Genomic DNA, 20,942 nt, shown 5'->3' with positions numbered 1-20,942 from the left:
GTATTCTGAATGCCAGGGGGCCACATGCGTGCAGGGTGGGGGGGCAGGTTACCACTAATCATGTTCATTATGGCAGTGCCTAGGGACCAACCGAGATTGGGGCCTGGATGTGCTAGGTGCTGTACAAACAGAGTAGTAGACAGCCCCTGCCCGCAAGAGTTTACAATCTAATCAGAGATTAGAGAGAGAGGCCCCTCTCTCCAGCCCCCTTCTTGCTCCTGACTTCTTCAGAAACCAAAGTGAGACCCTAGAAGCAGGGCCCGGGGTGATTCCTGACACCATGGGGCCAAATCTAGGGGCAAGAGCTCCTCTGTTCTGTGACCGTGTTAATCTACTGTATCCACTGTTAGGCCAAAGCCTTAAACAATCACAAGATTGGCTTAAAAATCAGGACATTTTTACAAAAATAATAAATATTTGGTTCTTATCACTTGCCTTTTGGTGTCTGAGCTTTTAGAGTCACACTTAGGTCACATTTTTGAACTTTTCTCCACCACTGGGAGGGTAAAAAACCCCCGAAACCTTAGTATTTGTTTTAAATGCAAGCTGAGATTCTCATTTATTCACTTGACTCCAGGAGCTGGTGCTTTATGAAGAATATCAAATATCACAACACAATAAAATCATGGGAATGGGCAACATTGTATGTCCCCATGAACCACCCTTCATTTCCAGTCCCAGTCACACACAGCTGGCTCGCTGAGTCTTGGCTTCTGCTCTATAGGTTACCTAGCAATCAGCCTGCATCTCTGGCCTGCTCCCCCATTCTGTGCCTACAAGCTAAACTGGGGCCTGACAACAGAAACTCCTGATCAGCTTTCAGTGGGTACGTCTACACTGCAATATAAGCCTAGCGTTAGTGGGACTCTAGATTTGTGAATGTCCACACCCTAGATTTACAATTTCAGGCCCTAGGCCCCAAAGCCCGGGCTCCAGCGTCCACATGGCAGTACTCAAACCTGAGTCAAACCACCCTATCCCAGACTTCCTTGCACCCTCCCCAGTTGTGGCCGCTCTAGCCCTTGGTTCCTGGTGCAGTGTGGGAAAACTTGACTGTTCACCCCACATGAAGTTGTGTGGCCCACCAAGTTCCCAACACCTCCTGCCAAGCTGTCTTTTGGGTCAGCACGCGCCTGGCAACCAGAGAGTCTCTATTTGAAAAGCTTCTCTTGCCTGCGCTTTCACTCCCGTTTCAGCAAACGAGCTGCACATCCATGCGAAGCTGGTGGGTGTTTCGGTGGGGTTTTCTGACCTGCCGAAGGTGCCTGATGGAGGAGGATGATACAGCCGTGGAAAACTTGAACTGCCTGATGCTGCTTGTTATAGGTGCTGAGGCCCCCTATGTAGACGGGCGCTTCTGGAGCAAGGCCAAATACACAGATGGGTGGGATCACATCATGCAGATCTAGGGAGACCAGCAATGAGTCCAGAACTTTCACAGGAACTTCCACTTGCTACGTTTCTGGGGCTTTGTGAGCAGGGTTCCCTGTGTCAGGATATGTGCCTGATGGCAGCCGTGCTGGTCAAGAAATGGGTTGCTATAGCGGTCTGGAAGCCGGCTATCCCAGAGTGCTACAGGCCCCTTGCTAGCCAATTTGGCATTGGAAAGCCAAGCCTGGGTAAGGTGGTTACAGAGGCAATCAGATATGTGATTTACCCAACAGTGGTGGGCATACACCATATCTCTAAAGTCTTTGCTGGTTTTGAGAGAATGGGGTTTCTAAAGTGTGCCAGGGCCACTGGTGGGGCACATGCCCATAGTTTGCCCTCCTCAAGGAGCATGAATCTAGGGGCCAGAGCAAGGCAAGGTCTGGAGCAGAAGTAAGTAGGCAGGCAGCATCATTGCTGAGACAGATCCAGGGGCTGGCTTCCTGGTTTATATATCAGCATTTAATTGCGTGAGGTGACAGTACCTCATTTACTGTGAACATTGTACAAGGCATTCATAAGTGTGCCTTTCTCCCTCTTTCATTGGGTCATGCAAGTCCATAACGTGGGAGCACAGAGCATGCCTGATGTGTGTTCCCTGGGTGCAACCTGTCCCATCAGTCTTAGGTGCACTTTTTAGTTTAGTGTACCTCTTCAGCAATCCATTAGTCATAGGTTCATTCGGGGGAAATGGCTCACCTTTGGCCACAATAATGCAGACCGCATTGATGACACAGGAATCCAAATGGGTATGGAAACAGCACCAGCGTGATTTCAATCTGCCAATCGACCATCATTCTGCACCTGCTGAGAGTGTAATTGTGACACACCAGGGCACAGTCCAGACTACTGGGGGACAGGGACACCCCTGCCCTGCAGCCTTATAATGCCTTGCCATGCCTTAGAATGCTTTGGCACTATAAGGCACTATAAACACTTCTTGGCTTATGCATTCAAGTACTATGTTCGACATAATGTGAATTATTTCATTTTGTATTGACGAATGGATGTATTTTGCATTGCTTGGTCCACTTTCAATTCTCTTTCTTACCACGTCGTGGTAAGTGTCTGTTAGAGTGGGGACCCCAGGCAGTTGCTATATTCAACCCATGGATATAAACCGCCCCACTCCCTTTTGAAACTTCTGCACTCATTCTTGTCTTTTGCTTGAGGATAAGACTTTAGCTGTGGTTGTTTTGGGCTATCTGGTACAATTTGTACAATGTCACTTGTTCCTGGTGGAATCTTACTTGCTGAGTTTATCTTATTACAAGGTGGGTTCTCTTCCAGTTTCCATTCATGGTAACATATTGCCTAGTCATTTCCTTCTACCTCTTCTTCATCTGATGCTGAATGTTCCATTTCCGATTCTTCTGTGATACAATCTTGTTTGTCATTATCTGAGGTACAGAATTTGTTGATAATAATGGCAGAGCACTCTCCCACTGATTTTTACAGAATTAGGTCCATTTCTGAAGTTAAGAGTAAGTCTGGTGAATTTCAGAGTACTTGCTTTTCTTTGATGCATTTTCTTTGCTGAGGAGTTCTGAAATAATCAAAGATCATTTGTTTGACTTTAAAATATATATATATATTTAGCTACATGTATTCAGAAACACGGGGCGGGGGTTCCCACAGGTCAGGGCCCTCTTGCAGGCTACTGTTTTGGACTAGTTTAGGCCAGATCTCCCACACTAGCTTCCTCTTCCTGGCTGAGTCCATGCAGCAGAAAGGAGTTGGGGTGGGGAGTGGAGGATGACTTCATTTCTTCGAATGCAGAATAACACACACGAACCCAAACACACAGAGAGAAAACAGGCTGCTCCCTCTCGCTATGTTTATCATTCTGAATTCTAAGAAATAAAGTATTGTTACAGTGCAACTCTCCAGCAAGAGCATTTATGTTTTTATCTATCTTCTGTGTGTGTGTTTGCCATGAACATTACACCGCCCCAGGTCTGAGCGACAGCGCAGGGCATCTCACAGACTAACTGAACCTTGTTAGTGTAGTTATTCCATTGGTGATCAGTATTTGTAATTGTGTGTCATACTAATGTTAGGATTTTAAGGGTTATTGTTATTAACTTTTGGCCTGGAAGGGACGATGTGGTATTGGGAGCTGTGCTTTCAAGGCCTGAGCTTCCCAAACAACGAATCTGGGCAGGTGCTGTGAAACTCTTATTGTTTTGAACAGCCAGCTGGTACGAGGCACAGAATAGAGCAGAGCTCTTGGGAGCACCTTAAACATTGAGACCCAGATCCTCCAGGGTATTTAAGCTCCTAAATTCCTTTGAAATCAATGGAATCCCCTTTGTGATTTAGCTCTGTGTGATCTCTGAATGCCACAGTCCCCTGTCCCATTGGGTTCTGCTGAGGATTCTCAGACCTCAAAGGTGAACCTGCCACTTGGTGGATTTGATTGGAAGCCAAGTGTAACTCGGTGCTGGCACAGAGCTTGCCGCCTGACCCGCAGCAGTTTGGGCTGAATCTCCCTTGGTGGTTTGGGGCTTAGTCAAAGCCTGCAAACCCTTGAACCACAAAAAGGCACCTGCAAATCCAGCTCACTGCATTAGAGTCATGGCCCCCTGGTGCTATTTACTATGATCTTGTATCTTCTTGGGCTGACGTTATCCCTGCCAGAGGCAGAGTCTGCCAGCTGGGGCCAGGTGGAAGCATCACATCTGAATTGCCATCTTGTTCTTGATGTTTCTTCACCTAGAGCCTTAGAAAACCCAAGGCGCCACCACCACTGTCAGCTCTCTGTGGTTAACACATGCTGGTAAAGGGGATTTTATGCCAATCTCCCGCAGCGCATGGGGCAGTGAGCAGACCTGGGGTAACATTTTTTTGTCCTTTCTTGGGCCTCTGATTCACACACTGCTAGATCTTTAACAGCACACACCATGTCAGTGATCCTCCTGCGTGCAATTACAGCTGTGACTGGGGGGGAGGAAAACCACCTACCAAGATGAGTGTACCAAATCCAAGCTGCTTGCTATATCCCAGCTCGACACGAGATGTCCCCAGAGCCCCTCACTTGAACTAACAGCTGTTTGTGGGGCTCAGAAAGGGCTGGGCTCCCATGGTGGGATACAGGCCCTGCACTCAGAGCTTAGCCCATAGGTTTAATCCCAAGTGACATGAAGACAGTGGTTGGGGGGAGAAGGAGGGAGGGCGAAATGGGAACCCACTCAAGACTGGCGTCAGATCAGTGTACACTGCCCACATGATACCTCTGGGGACCCCAAGATTTGGGAGGTGGGAAGGAATACCTGACCCTAAAATGCAGGAAACAATCAGAGTGTGTGTGTGTGTGTGTGTGTGTGTGTGTGTGTGTAAGAATGAATGTTGCTAATTTTACCCCTTTACAGCTGAGCTGTTTCTCCCAGAGCACCCAGCAATGGACGGGAACAGCTGCAGCGTCTCCCCTCCACCCTGCTGGTTAATGGGCATGTAGCTATGAGATTCTCTGTCAGGACTGTGTCACAGTGGGGCTGCTGGCCCTCGAATTGGGATGCTGCCAAGGCAGGCAGTTCCAGGGGTGGATGAAATGATCCTGAGATGGCATGAGCTGTAGCAGGGATGCTCTGAGGGTGGCAGAGTGGTTCATGTCCCTAGCTACAAGGCAGGGCAACTGGGTTCTGTCCCTGGCCAGTCCCCTCATCATGTGCCGCTGTAGTTTCTCTGCTTGTAAAACAGGGACACAGATAAGTGCTTTCAGAGCAGGGTTAATAAGTACTATAGAAGTGTGAAGTATGGTTGTTTTGTCAGCTCTGCCATTGGTTTGCTGTATGACTGAGCTCATTGCCTCTCCGGGCCTCAGTTTCCCCAACTGTGAAATGGGGATAATACATCTTACCCACCTTTCTAAAGTGCCTTGATATCTGCAGATACACGGCTCGCTGTAGGTGCTTGGTATCGTTATCTATTAATGTTTGTAAAACACATCCACACTCGTAGGTAACGATACCTGTAGCAGGGCAAAGTCTGATGTAGGCCTGTTACATCTTCTGAAGTATTTAACTATTTGTACATAGACATTGGCCCAGGGGACATGCAGTCAGATCAGTCAGTGTAAAATTCAGCAACACGAGGGAGGGCTAAGACAAGGTATTGGGCATTTGTGCAAGCAGGTCCTAGATCCTTTTAGGGGGTGAAATTCACCCCAGTGCAGAGGGCCAGAACAAGCCCTGTAAAATCCTAGAAATGTAGGGCTGGAAGGGACCTTGGGAAGTAAGTCCAGCCCTCTGCGCTCAGGCAAGACCAAATAAACCTAGATCATCCCTGACAAGTGTTTGTCCAACCTGCTGTTAAAAACCTTCAGTGATGGGGATTCAACAGCCTCCCTTGGAAACCTCTTTCAGAGCTTTCAGCTTAGCCACCGTTATGAACCACTGATGTTCCCCTGAAGCCGGGCACAGGTGACAGGAGACGTGGGCTATGTTCCTAGTTCTCACACTGACTCCCAGTGTGACTCTGGTAAAATGGGGCTAACGGCACTGCTGGCACCCCGTGAGCCAGCTCTTTGCGCTCCTGTGCAGGGCAGGCCTCGGAGAAGGGCCCCATAGTTACAGTCCGGATCCCAGAGCAAATGCTTTCTGTGAATATTCCGTCATTGGCATGTAACCCTGAGTGGAAGGAGACTCTCGGGGCTCCAGCCTGGGGGCGAGGCTCAGGAGATCTGCGTTCCTTTCCTGGCTCTGCTCCTGTGGGACGCCCAGCAAGTCACTTTGGCCCAGATCCGCCAAGGTGCCTAACTCTCATGGAGCTCCGTGGGAGTTAGGTGCCTAAATTCCTTTGAGGATCTGGCCCTCCCCTCTCTGTCCCTCTTCTGTAAAGTGGGGATAGGAATACTAACTTCTTCCTACTCTTGTCTAGTTAGATTCTGTGCTTGTTGGGACACGGATTGTCTCTCATGCATGTGCAGCACCTAGCACAGGAGGGTCTCCACACACTACCCTGATTCCAATTAATAACAACATTTGCCTTGACTGTGAATGTCTGGCCCAAAACGGGATAGGCGAATGTATTTACAAAAGCCCACCCCTATTTCTGTAGGATTCATCGGCAGCATTCACCCAACCCATGTGATGATTGTTACTTCATTCTTTCTACGCACTCTGGGCCCAGTTGAACAAGCCAGGCAGTTTGTATTGTTTAAACAGCCTGAATGATTCCTTGGGCTGCTTCAGAAGCCAGAGGGAGATGAACTGGTTTGAAGACTGTTTTTTCTCGGAGTATTTCTCTCTCCAGTTGGGTCCTTCACCCCCCCCGGTTACCGGCTTTGGGATAAGCTGGGTAAGACTCAACAGCTGCTGGGGTTCTTCTGCTGTCTCAGGAACTCTGACAGCACCAGGGAGCTGGGACGGTGTCTAATTTTAAACTCATGCCTGGTGCATTTGTGTATGTGTGAGTGCTATTTCCAGCCCCCCGCCGCCCCCACTGCCCCGAGAAGACTGGCTGAGCAGCAAAAGAGAACCAGAAGGGGCTTGAACTAGCCTGGTGAGGAGACGGGAGTCTCAGCCGTGGGAGGATTGGAGGGGGGCTGGGGGGAAAAGAACTGCTGGAGGAGGCAGTTTAGGGAAGGAAGATCATGGATCCTGCTTCTGCCCAGGATGATCAGAAGAAAAAGCAACAGAAGGAAAAGTCAAAGAAACCAGTGCCAACAGCAGCCCCCCGGCCAGCTAGGGCTCTGTTCTGCTTAACCCTTCAGAACCCGCTGCGGAAAGCGTGCATCAGCATTGTGGAATGGAAGTATCCTTTCAATCTAGGCGAGGAGGGGAGACGGGACCCGGGTGTGCGTGTGTCTAGAAACCCGGGAGACCGACACCCCAGCAAACTGCGGGGGAGGGACATTAAAAAGCGTGTGAGAGCAGGAGAGAGGGAATGCTTGGACATGGCGGCGATCTAGAGGAAAGTGTGTGCGCAAGGAATAGCAAAGAATGTTTGGGGCTGTTTATTACGTGTGCACTGAGTTTAAATTCTGCGAGAGATAGATCTGTTTTTCTTGTTCCTGACGGCTGAAGAAGTGACTGTTTCTATAGCCCGTCTTGCTGGCAATGCGAAAGAACAGGAGAGCCTGAGGAAAGGCTAAATATAGATGAGAAGAAATGAGGGGCCCGATTCTGTTCATGTGGGGGTAAATCAGGAGTGAGCCCACTGCACTCAGTGGCATAAAGCTGGAGTAAGGAAGATCAGGATCTGGCCTGTGTTTCCTTGGGAAGAGGTCAGAGAAGGTAATTGATTTGTACAGGGGAAGGCGGGATGTTTGAGTGAGAGAAATTGAAGAGGTTTGGGTCCACTTCTGTTCAGTCTCTTTGGAAACAAGCGAAGATGGTGCCAGGGGAAATAATCCCAAGTGCATTGTGCAGCTGGGCGGGGGGGGGGGGCAGAGAAGGGGAGATCATGGCAGGGGATGTTGCTTTCACTTCACAAGGGAAGATGTGTATACAGTGCTGGCGGGAATCAAGGGAAGATGGACGTTGTCTTGGGGGTGGAATGTGAGAGGATCGGCCAGTTAGGGGAGAAGGCTAGGAGGAGAGAAATGAAATGCAAGGGCTTGAGGTGCCTGGGCTGAGGGCGCGTCACAGGCTGGTGACAGGAAGGGGCCCGGTGATTGGAGAAGCCGGGGCAGGGATCCCTGTGCAGCAGGGATAGGATGCACTTCGTGCTGTGTGGGACCAGGTTGAGGAGACAGGGAAAAGAACAAGGCGGAGAAAGCCTGGAGCCAGAGTTAGGGGAGAAAATGCCAGCGTGGGGATTAAGGGAATTTCTGTACACTCCCCCTGAACTCCCCTATCCATCCCAGTGGGCAACTAGTTACTTGCCAATTTAGTCATTTTCCAACTCCCTCCCGGTAAATTCAAACACCCCTCTAATTTCATTTCCTTGGGAAAATACAGGACAATAAAGTGGGAGGATGGAGAGAGACATGCCGACCTCAACGAACGCGTCAGCTACTCAGCTGCTGTCTGACATCACAGAGATGGCTCCGTCTGCCCCCTCTGCCATTCCCTTTCTCTCTCCAGCCTTCTCTCTTTCTCCCTCCTTTTTCTCTCCCTCTTTCTTTCCATCTCTTCCCTGTTCTCTCTCCCCATCACCGTCTCCCTCAGTCTTTCCCCCTATCCTCTCCCTTTCTCCATCAATCGTTCCCCTGAGGTCCTCTCTCTCTGACCCCTGTTTTTCTAAAAGATCTGCTCTAGGTCAAAGAGGAATGAATTCAGGGAAGTCCCCTGGCCTGTGTGATGCAGGAGGTCAGACTAGATGGTCACTATGGGCCCTTCTGGCCTTAGATCTCTGAATCTGTGAATTGTTCTTTTTCTTTCCCTCCCACTCCCCTCCATTCTACTGTCCATCTCCGTCTCTTTTCCCTCTATGTCCTCATTCTCTTGATGCCCCTCTCTCTGTCAGTGGAGAAGCTGGGACAGGCCACGTGTGTGAATTTGTCCTGGTGCAGAGTTGCCGGCATGCCAGTTTTAGCACAGAATCTGGGGCCTGGGAGCTCAGCTGTTTTCCCTTGGACCTCGGTGCAGACGTTGCCCTGCTCAGCTGGCACCATTCAAAGGCACTTTCCTTAACCCCAGTGCTTAAAAAGGAGCCAGAGGTTTCCTCCTCTGAAAATCGTTTGTTACAAAAAATCTTTAGGGACTTGTCGAATCCTTGGTTCTGGCTGCTGAACTTTTGCCCCTGCGCAGTTTCGGTGTGCTCATCGTCAGCGTGCTGACATCCGATTCTGGCTCTTCTCTTTATACCCAGGGATTTGGTACTGCCCGGGGTCCTTCCCACTGTCCAGTCCTAAAGCCTTTATCCCCCTCCAGTGGCTGGCTGGAACAGGGCCACCTGCTCCTTTGAGGACCAGGTAGCCTTGGGCCAGCCAGCCCTGTTCAATTAGCCCCGCCTGCACCATAATTAGCCGCCTTCCAGCCGGGAAAGGGGGGAGGGGGCTAATGGGGTCAAATCTCTGAAACACCTGGTCTGAGAGAGCTCAGGTAGAGAGAGAAACCATATGGAGCAAGCGGGAGGGCTGTGGAAGGCCCTGAAGTAGGGTCTGGAAGAAGTGGGAGACTCCAGGGGGGCACAGTGGGATCAGAGCTCTATTCCGGAGCAGGGATGATGGAATGGCAGCCCAGAGGGGCTGGGAGCTAAGCCCAGGAGCAGGCTGAACTGAAGCTCATGCAGGGCAGAAGAACCTGTTGTGAGACTGGATCCTTGTCCCCCTGGAAGGGGTCAAGTTTCAGTTAGTGGCTTGGCTGGAGGGCAGAGCCCCATCACCACCTCCAGCCTGTGTGGGGAAGGCTGAGGGTTGGGGGCCACCTCAGAGGAGGAAACTGAGGCAAGGAGTGCCCTCAGTGCCATGCTCAGCCTGCAGAGAGTGCTGCAGGGCAGCCATGCCTGGGATAGAATCATAGAAGATTAGGGTTGGAAGGGAGCTCAGGAGGTCATCTAGTCCCACCCCCTGCTCAAAGCAGGACTAACCTCAGCTAAATCATCCCAGCCAGGGCTTTGTCAAGCCACAGCTTAAAAACCTCTAAAGATGGAGATTCCACCACCTCCCTAGGTAACCCATTCCAGTGCTTCACCACCCTCCTAGGGAAAAACATTTTCCTAATATCCAACCTAGACCTCCCCCATGCAACTTGAGATCCTTGCTCCTAGTTCTGTCATCTACTACCACTGAGAACAGCCTAACCCATCCTCCCTGGAACCTCCTTTCAGGTAGTTAAAGGCTGCTATCAAGTCGCCCCCTCATTCTTCTCTTCTGCAGACTAAACAAGCCTAGTTCCCTCAGCCTCTCCTCATAAGTCATGTGCCCCAGCCCCCTAATCATTTTTGTTGTCCTCCGCTGGACTCTCTCCAACTTGTCCACATCCTTCCTGTAGTGGGGGGCCCAAAACTGGACACAACACTCCAAATGCGGCCTCACCAATGCCGAATAGAGGGGAATAATCACTTCCCTCGATCTGCTGGCAATGCCCCTACTAATGCAGCCCAATATGCCGTTAGCCTTCTTGGCAACCAGGGCACACTGCTGACTCATATCCAGCTTCTTATCCACTGTTACCCCCAGGTCCTTTTCTGCAGAACTGCTGCCTAGCCCGTTGGTCCCCAGTCTATAGCTGTGCATGGGATTCTTCCGTCCTAAGTGCAGGACTCTGCACTTGTCCTTGTTGAACCTCATCAGATTTCTTTTGGCCCAATCCTCCAATTTGTCTAGGTCACTCTGTATCCTATGCCTACCTTCCAGCGTATCTACCACTCCCCCTAGCTTAGTGTCATCTGCAAACTTGCTGAGGGTGCAATCTACCCCATCATCCAGATTATTAATGAAGATGTTGAACAAAACTGGCCCCAGGACCGACCCCTTGTGACGGCTGCCAGCTAGACATGGAGCCACCTGTTGAGCCCAATGATCTAGCCAGCTCTCTATCCATTTTATAGTCCATTCATCCAACCCAGCCTTCTTTAACTTGCTGATAAAAATACTGAGAGAGACCTACCAAAAGCTTTGCTAAAGTCAAGGTATATCATGTCCACCGCTTTCCCCACATCCACAGAGCCAGTCACCTCTTCACAGAAGGCAATCAGGTTGGTCAGGCGTGATTTGCCCTTGGTGAATCTGACCTACATAGGTGGATACCGACCTACATAAAATGTTCAGGAGGATGCCACTGCTACCAGCGAATAGCCCAGAATTGATTGCTGTGTTCAGCCTAACTGATGCAGAAGCCCACATCTCATTTTCAAACGGAACCGAGGAGCCAAAATCCCACTGACTGTCACCAGCATTCTGACTGCCACTGTGTCAGTCACGAAATATGGCCCCGTAGCTCAAATGACAGAGGCTGTTGCTTTAAGGGTCCCGAAAGATCCAGATTCGACCCCTGCTGCGGGGTTAGTCCCAGGAGTGTGTCAGGCTGCATTTTGGCCACCAGGAATGTAGCCTGGGTACTTTCTTGTTACTTGAGGGTGCGATCTCACTCCTGGACAAATCAATGAAACCAGAGACAGGGCCTTAAAATAGGGGACGGGGGATCACCCTATGGGTACACGCTGGCGGTTTGGCCCGCAGGGTCCCATGCTGTGGGCTGGAACTCTGCCGATATCAGGCATTAAGCATTGTTTGGGCCTAGTCACGGTCAGACGGGAGATCATGCAGGGGGCAGCAAGACGTGGTGTTAGTGACTCGAGAGGTGGCACTCCGCTCACTAACTCAGTCCTGAAGCAATGCACTTGCAGGCTGCCCGTGTTGCTGGCCCGCTCAGCCTTCTGAATCAGACCTAAAGTGCAGGGCATGGCCATTAAAGGCTCTTCTGGAAGAAAAGAGGCGTGGGGCTTTTGTTTTGGGCGTGCTCCAGTTTTGCATGGTCTGCCTCCCTAAAATCCTTCCTGAATAACAGTTGTCATTGATTCCTCCTAACCAACTCTGCCATGCAGTGTTGGCTGCCGCGTTCTACCCCAGAAGTGGCAGCATTTCAGTGGAGAGTGCACGATCCTTTTCCTACCCTATGCAAAGGGCTATGTGACCCTGTGGGGTAAAATGAGCTGTAGGGGTTTTTATCCTTTTAACAACAACATTCTGGCCTGCTTTTGCCTGAAGATCTCTCAGTGCTTTACAAACATTTAGTGAATGAATTCTCACAACTGCCCCCCATGGCTGTGATGAGGGTAGTGTCCTCAAGCTACAAGTGGGACAAGAGACACAGAAAGGACTAGCTTGAGGTCACAGCCAGCAAACCAGTGGCAGATCTGGGACTAGAACCTATGACTCCTAGGTCACTCCTTTACCTGCTCATGCTCGTGTAGCCACCAGAGCAAATGGGTCCTCAGAGGTCTTGACTAGGAGGAAAGACAGATGCGCCAGCAGGCAGGTCAAAGAAGCAGTCACTACAAATATGGCATGGGACAGCAAAGGCAGATTCCTCCACACTAGGTTAAACTGGTGCCCACAAGGCAGCGGGTTCACCTTGTTTATTGCTTTGCGGTTGTGAGCAGAGAAAAGGTGGTGTTTGTTCAAAGGCCAGGATCGTTGCTGGGTAGGGGGGTTAGTTGTAACTGTGCTTTGAAAGCATTCTGTGGGTGCACGGAGGTGGATTTGTTGGGGCGCTGGGGGCAGCAGTGCAGGGATATGTGCCCCGTTACTTATATATGTGGGACCTGGCCTCCCTCCGCCCTCGCTTTACAATGGTCAGAAAGCAGCTTGCTTATCCTGTGCCCAGCGGAACTTGCTTCCTGTCATGCTTCAAAGAACCTGGCTATAAAAGCCAGCAAATCTCTGGGCGTGTTCTGATTTAGGCTGCAGCTAGAGACAGTTTATACTGCTGCTGCTGCCGCCAGAGCTGAAGTGAGCTCTCAAAGGGCTTTGCCGGAGCCTGGAGTCATAAATGGAGAGAAGCCAGAAGGGAAACCCTGCCCCCAAAGGATACCAAGTGTCTGTACTGGTTTAACTTGCCAGCATTTCTTGCTAGAGAAAGGAGCCGGATTGGCATCCCTTGAGACTTCAGCCACTGATGGGTTAAGACACAGACGTGCAGCAGGTTAGGTTCAGAATCAGGGCTCCTGGTTCCCAGGACCCTGCGCCAACCACTAGGTAATACTCCCTAGAGACGTATTTGGGAGGAAAATACATAAATTCCCAAATGGCAGCGACACAGAGAATGGTCCCCAGCTCCTTCCGTTCTTGCGTTACAAAAGGCAGCACACGTAGTGGTTAAGGCAAGGGGTTAGGAATCAGGATTCCCAGATTCTGTTTCTATTTCTGCCACTGGCTTTGCATGTGACTTTAGGCAGATCCCCCAACGCTGTGTCCCTCCTTTAACTTTGCTGGGAAAGGGCAGAATAACCAAAGGGAAGGGGAGGCTTGGTTCATTATAACTCCTAATTAGCATTTCCCCTTTGTAAATCTCCGAGCACTTGTTAGCAGCAGGGCAGCCCTGTTATTTCCATCGAACAAATGGGGGAAACAGAGGCGGTGGGGCAGTGACTTGAATTTTTAAAGCATCTTGAGCCTTGGACGGAAAGGGCTGCAGAAGGCTGCTGCTGCTGTTGACTGACAGTAAAGTGGGGGGTGAAATATACAGACTGCCAGCGCATCCACCTCAGGCATGAGACTAAAATTAAGGCAGCAGAGAATCATCTTTAGCAGCCAGTGGCCTCTGTGTCAGCTGATTACAGCAGGTCTACACAGAAGGCAGATGCTGAATGTCGGGGAGATTTAATCCATGTGGTGCTGGGTTGGTTCTTTTTGGAAAGAAGTCATCGGGGGGATTTATATATGGCTCTCTCTTCTGAAGATATCTAAAGAGCCCCAGAAGTTCATTTTGACTTACATGGCCGCTGTAACAGGGCAGCCTGCCCCTTTAAGGGCTAGAGACCTGTGCCCTGCCAGCTGAGTTGTTCACTGATCAGCTCTAGCTGAGGGGATACAAGTGTTTGTTCCCTCTAAAAAGGTGTGGGGATCTGCAGAGAAATGTTGCAGCAAGGACTGGAGAGAAGCCCTAAGAATTGTGGCTGCAGCTGGGGCAGTTTTGTTTTCCTCTGGTGAGTTTGTGATGGTTGGGATAATAACTGGAGCCCAGAGGAAAGGATTAAGGACTGCTTTGGGCATGGCTGATCATTCCCCAGGCTGCCGAGTAAGGCTGCTGCACTGCCCCTATTGCTAACACCTGAGCAACTCACCAATGGGTGTGTGTTTATTCCCACCCTGGTGAGGGAAGGTTAGCCCTGCTTTGTACATGGACAAGGGAGGTGCAGAGACCACAGTTATGGGTGCCAAACCTGCGTGAAAAACTTACCCCCTAGTGACTTGGCCAAGGTCCCCCAGGGAGTATTGCCAATAGAACTGAGTTGGATGTTGGGCTGAGGGCATCAGACTTGTCCTCGGCGCTGCTTCTGCTTTAAAAATGGGCTTTGATTCATGATCTAATTTGTACAAAGTGCTGCCACTGTTACCCCTGGGCACGGGAGCGCGTGTGAAATCGCAGCAGAACAGGCTAGAGAGAGCATTGACTCCTCTCAATGCCCACCTCTCCCCACAGCCCTTGTCAGGCAGGGGGATTTGCACCAGGAGGGCAGAGACTCCTGTTGGGCCTGATTGAATTCCAGGGATGAGTGCCTTGGTAGGCAGCCTGGCTCCTGGGTGCCCCCCTCTGATGACCATGCACTGGGGCTCACCAGCTGACCTCCCCTGCAGTGTGTGAGTACCCAAGGAGCGCGGTGGCCGCTTGGCAGTCGGGACCCAGCCTGTAGGAAAAGATATACGCTTTTATGATCATCACTGTGGATGGCCCCCAGCTGTGCAGTGACTGCAGGTGTCATGTGATCTTTAAGACACTAGCTGGGCCTCTCAGGCTGTTGCTGTCTGTCTGTCTGTCTGTCTGCAGCAGCTGATGGGTCTTAGGCCTTCTTTGCCTCTTCCCCTAGCCTAAGTCGTGCTGCTTCCCCTGGATTGAATCTTCACCATCTTGTTCCCACTGCAGTTCTTGGCTCAGCCTGGCACCATGGACGCAAACCCAGCACACTCCATGGACAGAATGGCACAGGGACACAGGGTTGTGTGTTCCGCACACCTTCGGTGTCCCCTCGCCCAGCCTCCCGCACTATCTCTGATCCACCTCCATGTACACAACAGGAGCAGGAAGGAACATTTCCCAGGGGCTGCAGGTGGGGAGCAAACCCTCAGCACCATAGAATCATAGAATATTAGAGTTGGAAGGGACCTCAGGAGTCATCTAGTCCAACCCCCTGCTCAAAGCAGGACTAACCTCAGCTAAATCATCCCAGCCAGGGCTTCGTCAGCTCTAAGGATGGAGATTCCACCACCTCCCTAGGTAACCCTTCCAATGCTTCACCACCCTCCTAGTGAAAAACATTTTCCTAATATCCAACCTAGACCTCCCCCTCTGCAACTTGAGACCGTTGCTCCTTGTTCTGTCATCTGCCACCACTGAGAACAGCCTAGCTCCATCCTCCCTGGAACCCCCTTTCAGGTAGTTAAAGGCTGCTATCAAATCCCCCCTCGTTCTTCTCTTTTGCATCCTCCAGGCTGTTGAAAAGAGGATCTGTTAAATGGCTGGAGAGCTCTTGGATTTGTTTCTCTTGAAAAATTGCCCAGCAAGCATAATTTCCCTGGCTCTCCCCACTTCCAGGGGCTCTGGGTCCTGCCATAGCAGAGGGGCAAGCGGAGATGTTTATGCAAGAGCCTGCTTTTGTTTTGCTTTTCCTGTCTCTGTTACTAGGGAGCTGCAAGCAATCCCGGGCCAAACAGAGCGCAGGTTGGTGCTACGCAAACCACACACGCCAGCACTGCCAATGCCCATCAGCCCTGCCCTCCAGCTTCACTGCTATCCTAGCTGGGGGCCCCCCAAATGCATCTCTGATAATTGCCCCTTAGTCCTGTGTCACAGCCCCCAGACCTGCCAACGACTGGGGGGCAAAAAAGCAGCAGATTTTTAATTTGCATGAACTTGGACAAATTCGCATGAAACGCTGCCTGGGATGGGCACAATACTCCCAGCTTCTCCCTAAATGAATGAATTGTGTGCCCAGCTGTGACGCTTCGCAGGGGTATCTGGGGTTGGGGGTACTTATCTACCGCCTGCCCTTAACTGCTGTGCCTCATCATCAATCTTGTGCTCTTCCAGCTGCCAAATCTTCCCCAGCTCCCCATCACTGCTGAGCCCCTCCCCCAGCCCCCCATCTGTCCCTGGCTCCCCATGTCCCTCTGCTCCTCATGCAGAGGTTCTTCACCTCTCCCCACCTGCCGCATTCCTAGGTCTGGTGGGAGGGAGATGGGGAGGAGCAAAGGCAGGAACCAATCCCCATTTACAGGAGAGTCGGTGGGGGGGAGGAGCCTCCCTCAAGAGGTGGGGCAGTGGGGAAAGCAGCCAATCAGAGGCTGATTTCCTGTTAAACTGATGGGTTGTGCCCCAGATCTGTAGGAGGGTCTGAAACCATGGGAGCGTTGGCAGGTCAGATGGCAACAGTGCCCCATGTTATTGCAGCTCTGGGTCCCCCCACCCAGCTCTGCCGGTGCTCCTCAGTCCTGAGCTGCAGCATCCCTTGCTCTTCCATTCCTAGGCCACTCCTGTGTCAATATGGCTGGTTTGTGGTATCGTGCCAGCTGATGAGGTTGTTCCTATTAACTGGTGCGTAAGCAGAGGCTGCACCCCTGGCATCTCGGTCTGTGCTTCTCCTTAACGCCCACCCCCAGACCCTTCGAGATCATTATCCTGCTGACCATCTTTGCCAACTGCGTGGCGTTGGCCGTCTACCTGCCCATGCCAGAGGATGACACCAACGCTTCCAACTCCAGTCTGGTAAGAGACAGCCGCGTCCTTCTGTTGTATGAACCCAGCCAGCGCCGTGTTGCTCACCGCAATCCCCCCTTGGCAAACATTTTTCTTTCACTTATGCTCCAAATTAACCTTTTAAAAATAGCAGTGGCCTCATGTCAAGGCAGCTTTATGGTGCTGAGCCTCTCTCCCACGAATGTTAGCTCCCGCCTGGCACTGAAATTTAACAGTCCAAGCCACCCGCATTTGAGTTGTATGGTCTCCACATACGCGTTAGTGAAATTTACACCTGAGCGTCTGAGGCCATAAGCAGGAAGGGAACCTGGGCCCTACAACACCAAGAGCCAGACCTCCGTTCCCTGTTGTGTTGGTGAGGGAGTGGCTGGGCCTCACAAGGTGTTAATAAAACCCTTGTTGACTGTTAGCACAAAACCGTTCTGTTATCCCTTTTGACCCGAGCAGCTAGACAAAGTTTGCGGCCCTGCAGGTTGTCCAGGTGGGAGCAGAAATTGACGATGGAATGTGGTATTGTCTTTGATTCAGCCTTGTGCGTTTACAAGGAAGGTACAAAGTCCTGCTTCTCTGAACACAGGAGGAACCAAACATGGGCAGTGGCTTTGCTCATAGCACTACTCAGCCAGTGCCTCACAAGCCCACCCTAAGCTTTTACCAGAGTTGAGTTGCCAGCAATTTGTTCAGCAACTCTCTCTTTCTTGTCTCTCGTTCTGCTTCTCTCTCTGTCTCAGACATACAAACACCCCTGTCAAACAACACCCAGTGTGACCTTCTGCCCACGTGGCGCTAATTGCTGAGCGGGCTGGCATACCCCTTAGGTGGGGGCTTGTGATTAATTAATTTTAAATGAAGGGTGGCGGTGAAGCTTGTAGCAGTTCTGTGTGGTCCAGGGCCTTGGATCAAGTTGCTGGCCATAACTCCTATTCCAGCAACCATCTCTAAAATCTTTTAAATGTTTTATTAAGGACACAGAGGGGAGGGGGGAATTAAAGGCTTTGAAATGTAAAGTAAGACTTTAATTTTAACAATTTCCCATATTCCCTTTAGCTTTAGAGCCTTTCCTGGGGAAAGTCCTGCTTGACAGTCTTTTAGATGGTATTAACTGTCCTTTTGGAGAGAAGAGATTAAAAATGAGTTTAGATGGTCTGGAGCTGCTGCTGTTAAAGTCCAATCTTGTTTCCTTTAAAACAAAACAAGACAAACCCATGCACAAAAGAGGAGAGAAAAGAATAGCAAAGGGAAAAAAAGCAGCTTCTCTCTCTGCAGCTGATGCTCTCTTGTAGCTTCACGGCTGGAGACATACAGGCCCAGATCTGATCAGCCACTCTGAGACCTGGCAAACTTGTTCAGCGTCCAGCTGTTCACGGAATCGCTTTTAGCTTGCACAGCTGGTCTTGTGTGCACAACATGTTGCAAAAGATGGGTTGTGTTGGGCAATCAAATCAGACTCTTAGACAGAGGCAAAGAGAGAGAGAGGAGAAATAAAGCATGGAAGGTTAACGCCACATTGGGGGAGGATCAAAGCAGGAAATTCAGGCTCACGTGCCAGATATTGTTGTGGGGTTAGCTGAAACCAGTGGAGGTGGCGCAGTCATCTCTTTCCCTCTTCCTGGGTCTGCTCAGAGTGCTTTTCACTACCAGGGCAGAGAAGGCGCAGAGGTGTGATGGTGGATTCTAGATGGAGTGGGGGAAGCCAGGATGGTAAAACTTTCTCCTTCCAGTTCACCTTTCCCATGGTTCCCAGTTAGTGATCCCCAGATAAACAGTGCCCAAGGCATGGCAGCTGCATCCCGTTCAAATTAGCCCATCAAAACCCATTTCTCTGATTTCAACTGTAACCCCTCTCTTCAACCTTCCAGCTTGTTGCCATGCTAACCTATGACTTTCCCAGGAGCTGAGCAGACCCTGTAGCAGAGAACTTTTAACCCGGACAATCCTGTGGTCCCTGTCCATCTGTCCTCAGCTTTTGCTGACTTTCACCAACAATTTTATGTAACAGGCTGAGCTAGACTTCTGTTACCTTGGAGAGTGGAGGGCGCAGGCCTCTGCCCAAGGGAGCGAAAGCTAGTAACTTGTAGCCGGCATTTATGACTTTTGTGTGCAGCGGACACCGCAAGGAGACTGGGCTGAAGTCTTAGCCTGTCCGTGTGGCTCTGTCAGTTACACTTATTGTCATTGCTAAACTCAGCTGGGAGGGTGACAATCCGCTGCCTCTCAGATACGGACTATTCTGTATCCTGGGGGGTTTGTATTCAGAAAAAATCACTGAGAGGCCGCGACAGAGATCAGGGCCCCACTGTGCTGTGCGCTGCAGACCATCCCTGCTGCACAAGCTTACAACAGAAATAGACAAGACAGAAATAAGGCTGGAGGGGAAACTTGAGCCACAAAGAGGGGAGGTGTCTTGCCCAAGTTCACCCAGCAGGTCAGTGGAAGAGGCAGGGAGAGCACTGGGTCTCCTGATCCCAGTGCAATGATCTCTGGTGACAGTTAGTGCTGCAGGAACTTCTTAAAGTCTCAAGGTTTGCTTCAAACACACACGCAAAGTTCAGCAGCTTATTTGAGCCTTACCTAAAGCGCTCGGGACTGTGGGACTGGGCTAGAAATCTCATGAAAGCAGAATCTCTCGTATAATTTCTGTTCCTTCCTTCTACTGGTTAGGCTGGAAATGGCCCCAAAATACCCTCTTTCAGGACATTGTAACAAAGCTTTGGCCACTTTAGAACTGCATAGTTGTCCCTGTGTTTTGCACAGTGAACACTTAGAATTTCATTGTGACAGAGGGCTCATAATTCAGATCAGCTTGCTCCAGAAAGCCCAGGCCCCTGCCATTGGAGCAAAATGAAAATCTCCATCAGCTGTAAGCAAAGTAGGGCCTTTGGCACAGTTGAGCAGTTCTGATTGCATCCAGCAGAGGGTAGTGGTCTCTCTTTCTCTGGCTCTCTGTCTCTTGCTCTCTCACAGAAAATTCAGAGGTTTAACAAAACTAATACTGCTTCTAACTATTAAAAAAAAAAAATCTGGGGCGAAGGGTCAGGTCTGATCTGCATTTATCCAAACCTGTTCAGCCACTCAAAGATTTTCTGGACAGAAGTGGCAGCATTTGAAACTAGTGAGCAAAGGCTGGGGCTCTATCTCCAGGGACTTCTTGGCTTCATCGCTTTAATGTCTCAAACCTAACAGGGTTCAGAGAGAGGCCTCAAGCTGATGTGCTAGTTCGGGTCCTGTGTGAAATGAATTTGGGGAATCTCCGTTCAGTTCTGGGTGGACAGGAGTCTGTAATGTGTTTCCTTATTCAGCCTCTAGGGGCGTGTTTACATTGCAGCTGGGACAGAGCCTCCCAGCTCCCCTAGACAGACTTGCATTAGCTAGGTGCTAAAAATAGTGGTGTGGCCATGCCAGGCCCAAGCATCATTTTTTCGGGCCCAGTGCAAACTTGTTACATGGGCCCCCTCCCACACACATACCCATGGGGGTTGCAGCTTGGGCCTGGCCCCCCAGGGCCTCTGGGCTCCGGTAGAGTGTACCCTTCCCTACCCCCCATGTGGGGGCCCTGTGGCCGTGGCAGCACTAGCGAAGGCTCGGACACACCTGACCCCCGGGTCCAAGCTCAGATGGCTAGTCCGAGCCTCTGCTGGTGCTGCAGTGTCGACACTGCTATTTTTAGTGAGCTGGCTAGAGCCGAGCTATCCTGAGTCTGTCGGGCCTGTGGGAGAGGCCCCTTACTTTGCTTTGCTGGTTAACAGTAGGTGCACCCCAGCCCCCGAGTCCTTTCAGGATATGCAGCCCCTGACACTGGCTTCTCTCAGAACGACCAGGCCCACTGTCCCCCAAAGGAACAATACACACTAGCTGCAATGCGGACATACTCTCGATGTGCAGCATTTCAAACAGGGCTTGGTCCCTGGTTAAACAAAGGTACAAAGTTGGGACTCAAGTTGTGTGGAGTTATTTTCCTTGGTAAATGCCTCTTTGTGTAAGAAGGATTGTGATTCCACGTATCAGGACAGTGTCCATGGCACCGAAAACCCCCACTACCACCATCGTCACCTTCATCAATCATTGTCACCATGTTGCCCATCTCAGCAGAGAGGCCAAGACCCAAATGGGCTTGGAGACCATACATTCCCAGCCATGCATGGGCCTGACTGGCCTCCACTTCCCCTGGCTTTTTCTTATCCATCGAGGCTCTTCTTGGACACCGTTCAC

The 20,942-nt window shown here is 50.7% G+C and overlaps 1 protein-coding gene across 5 annotated transcripts in view; it reads left to right on the top strand.

The window, feature by feature from the left end:
* The first annotated feature begins 6,979 nt into the window (after positions 1 to 6,979).
* CACNA1S (calcium voltage-gated channel subunit alpha1 S) overlaps positions 6,980 to 20,942 on the top strand; it is an 84,255-nt gene continuing 70,292 nt past the window's right edge. For 2 of the 5 annotated variants that reach the window (XM_067531792.1, XM_067531791.1), the window contains exons 1-2: positions 6,980 to 7,182; positions 16,637 to 16,742. In XM_067531792.1, coding sequence (XP_067387893.1) covers positions 7,022 to 7,182; positions 16,637 to 16,742 — 267 coding nt within the window. In that variant the 5' untranslated portion in view covers positions 6,980 to 7,021. Of the gene's footprint in view, positions 7,183 to 13,853; positions 13,966 to 16,503; positions 16,743 to 20,942 lie in introns of those variants that run through there. The other 3 variants (XM_067531793.1, XM_067531794.1, XM_067531795.1) reach the window with 3 other exon arrangements.

The sequence above is a fragment of the Emydura macquarii genome, unplaced genomic scaffold (assembly GCF_026122565.2).
Source record: "Emydura macquarii macquarii isolate MOO-44397 ecotype Brisbane River unplaced genomic scaffold, CSIRO-AGI_Emac_v2 contig_3220, whole genome shotgun sequence".
NCBI classification, from domain to species: Eukaryota; Metazoa; Chordata; order Testudines; family Chelidae; genus Emydura; species Emydura macquarii.
This window is presented reverse-complemented; position numbering and strand designations above follow the sequence as displayed.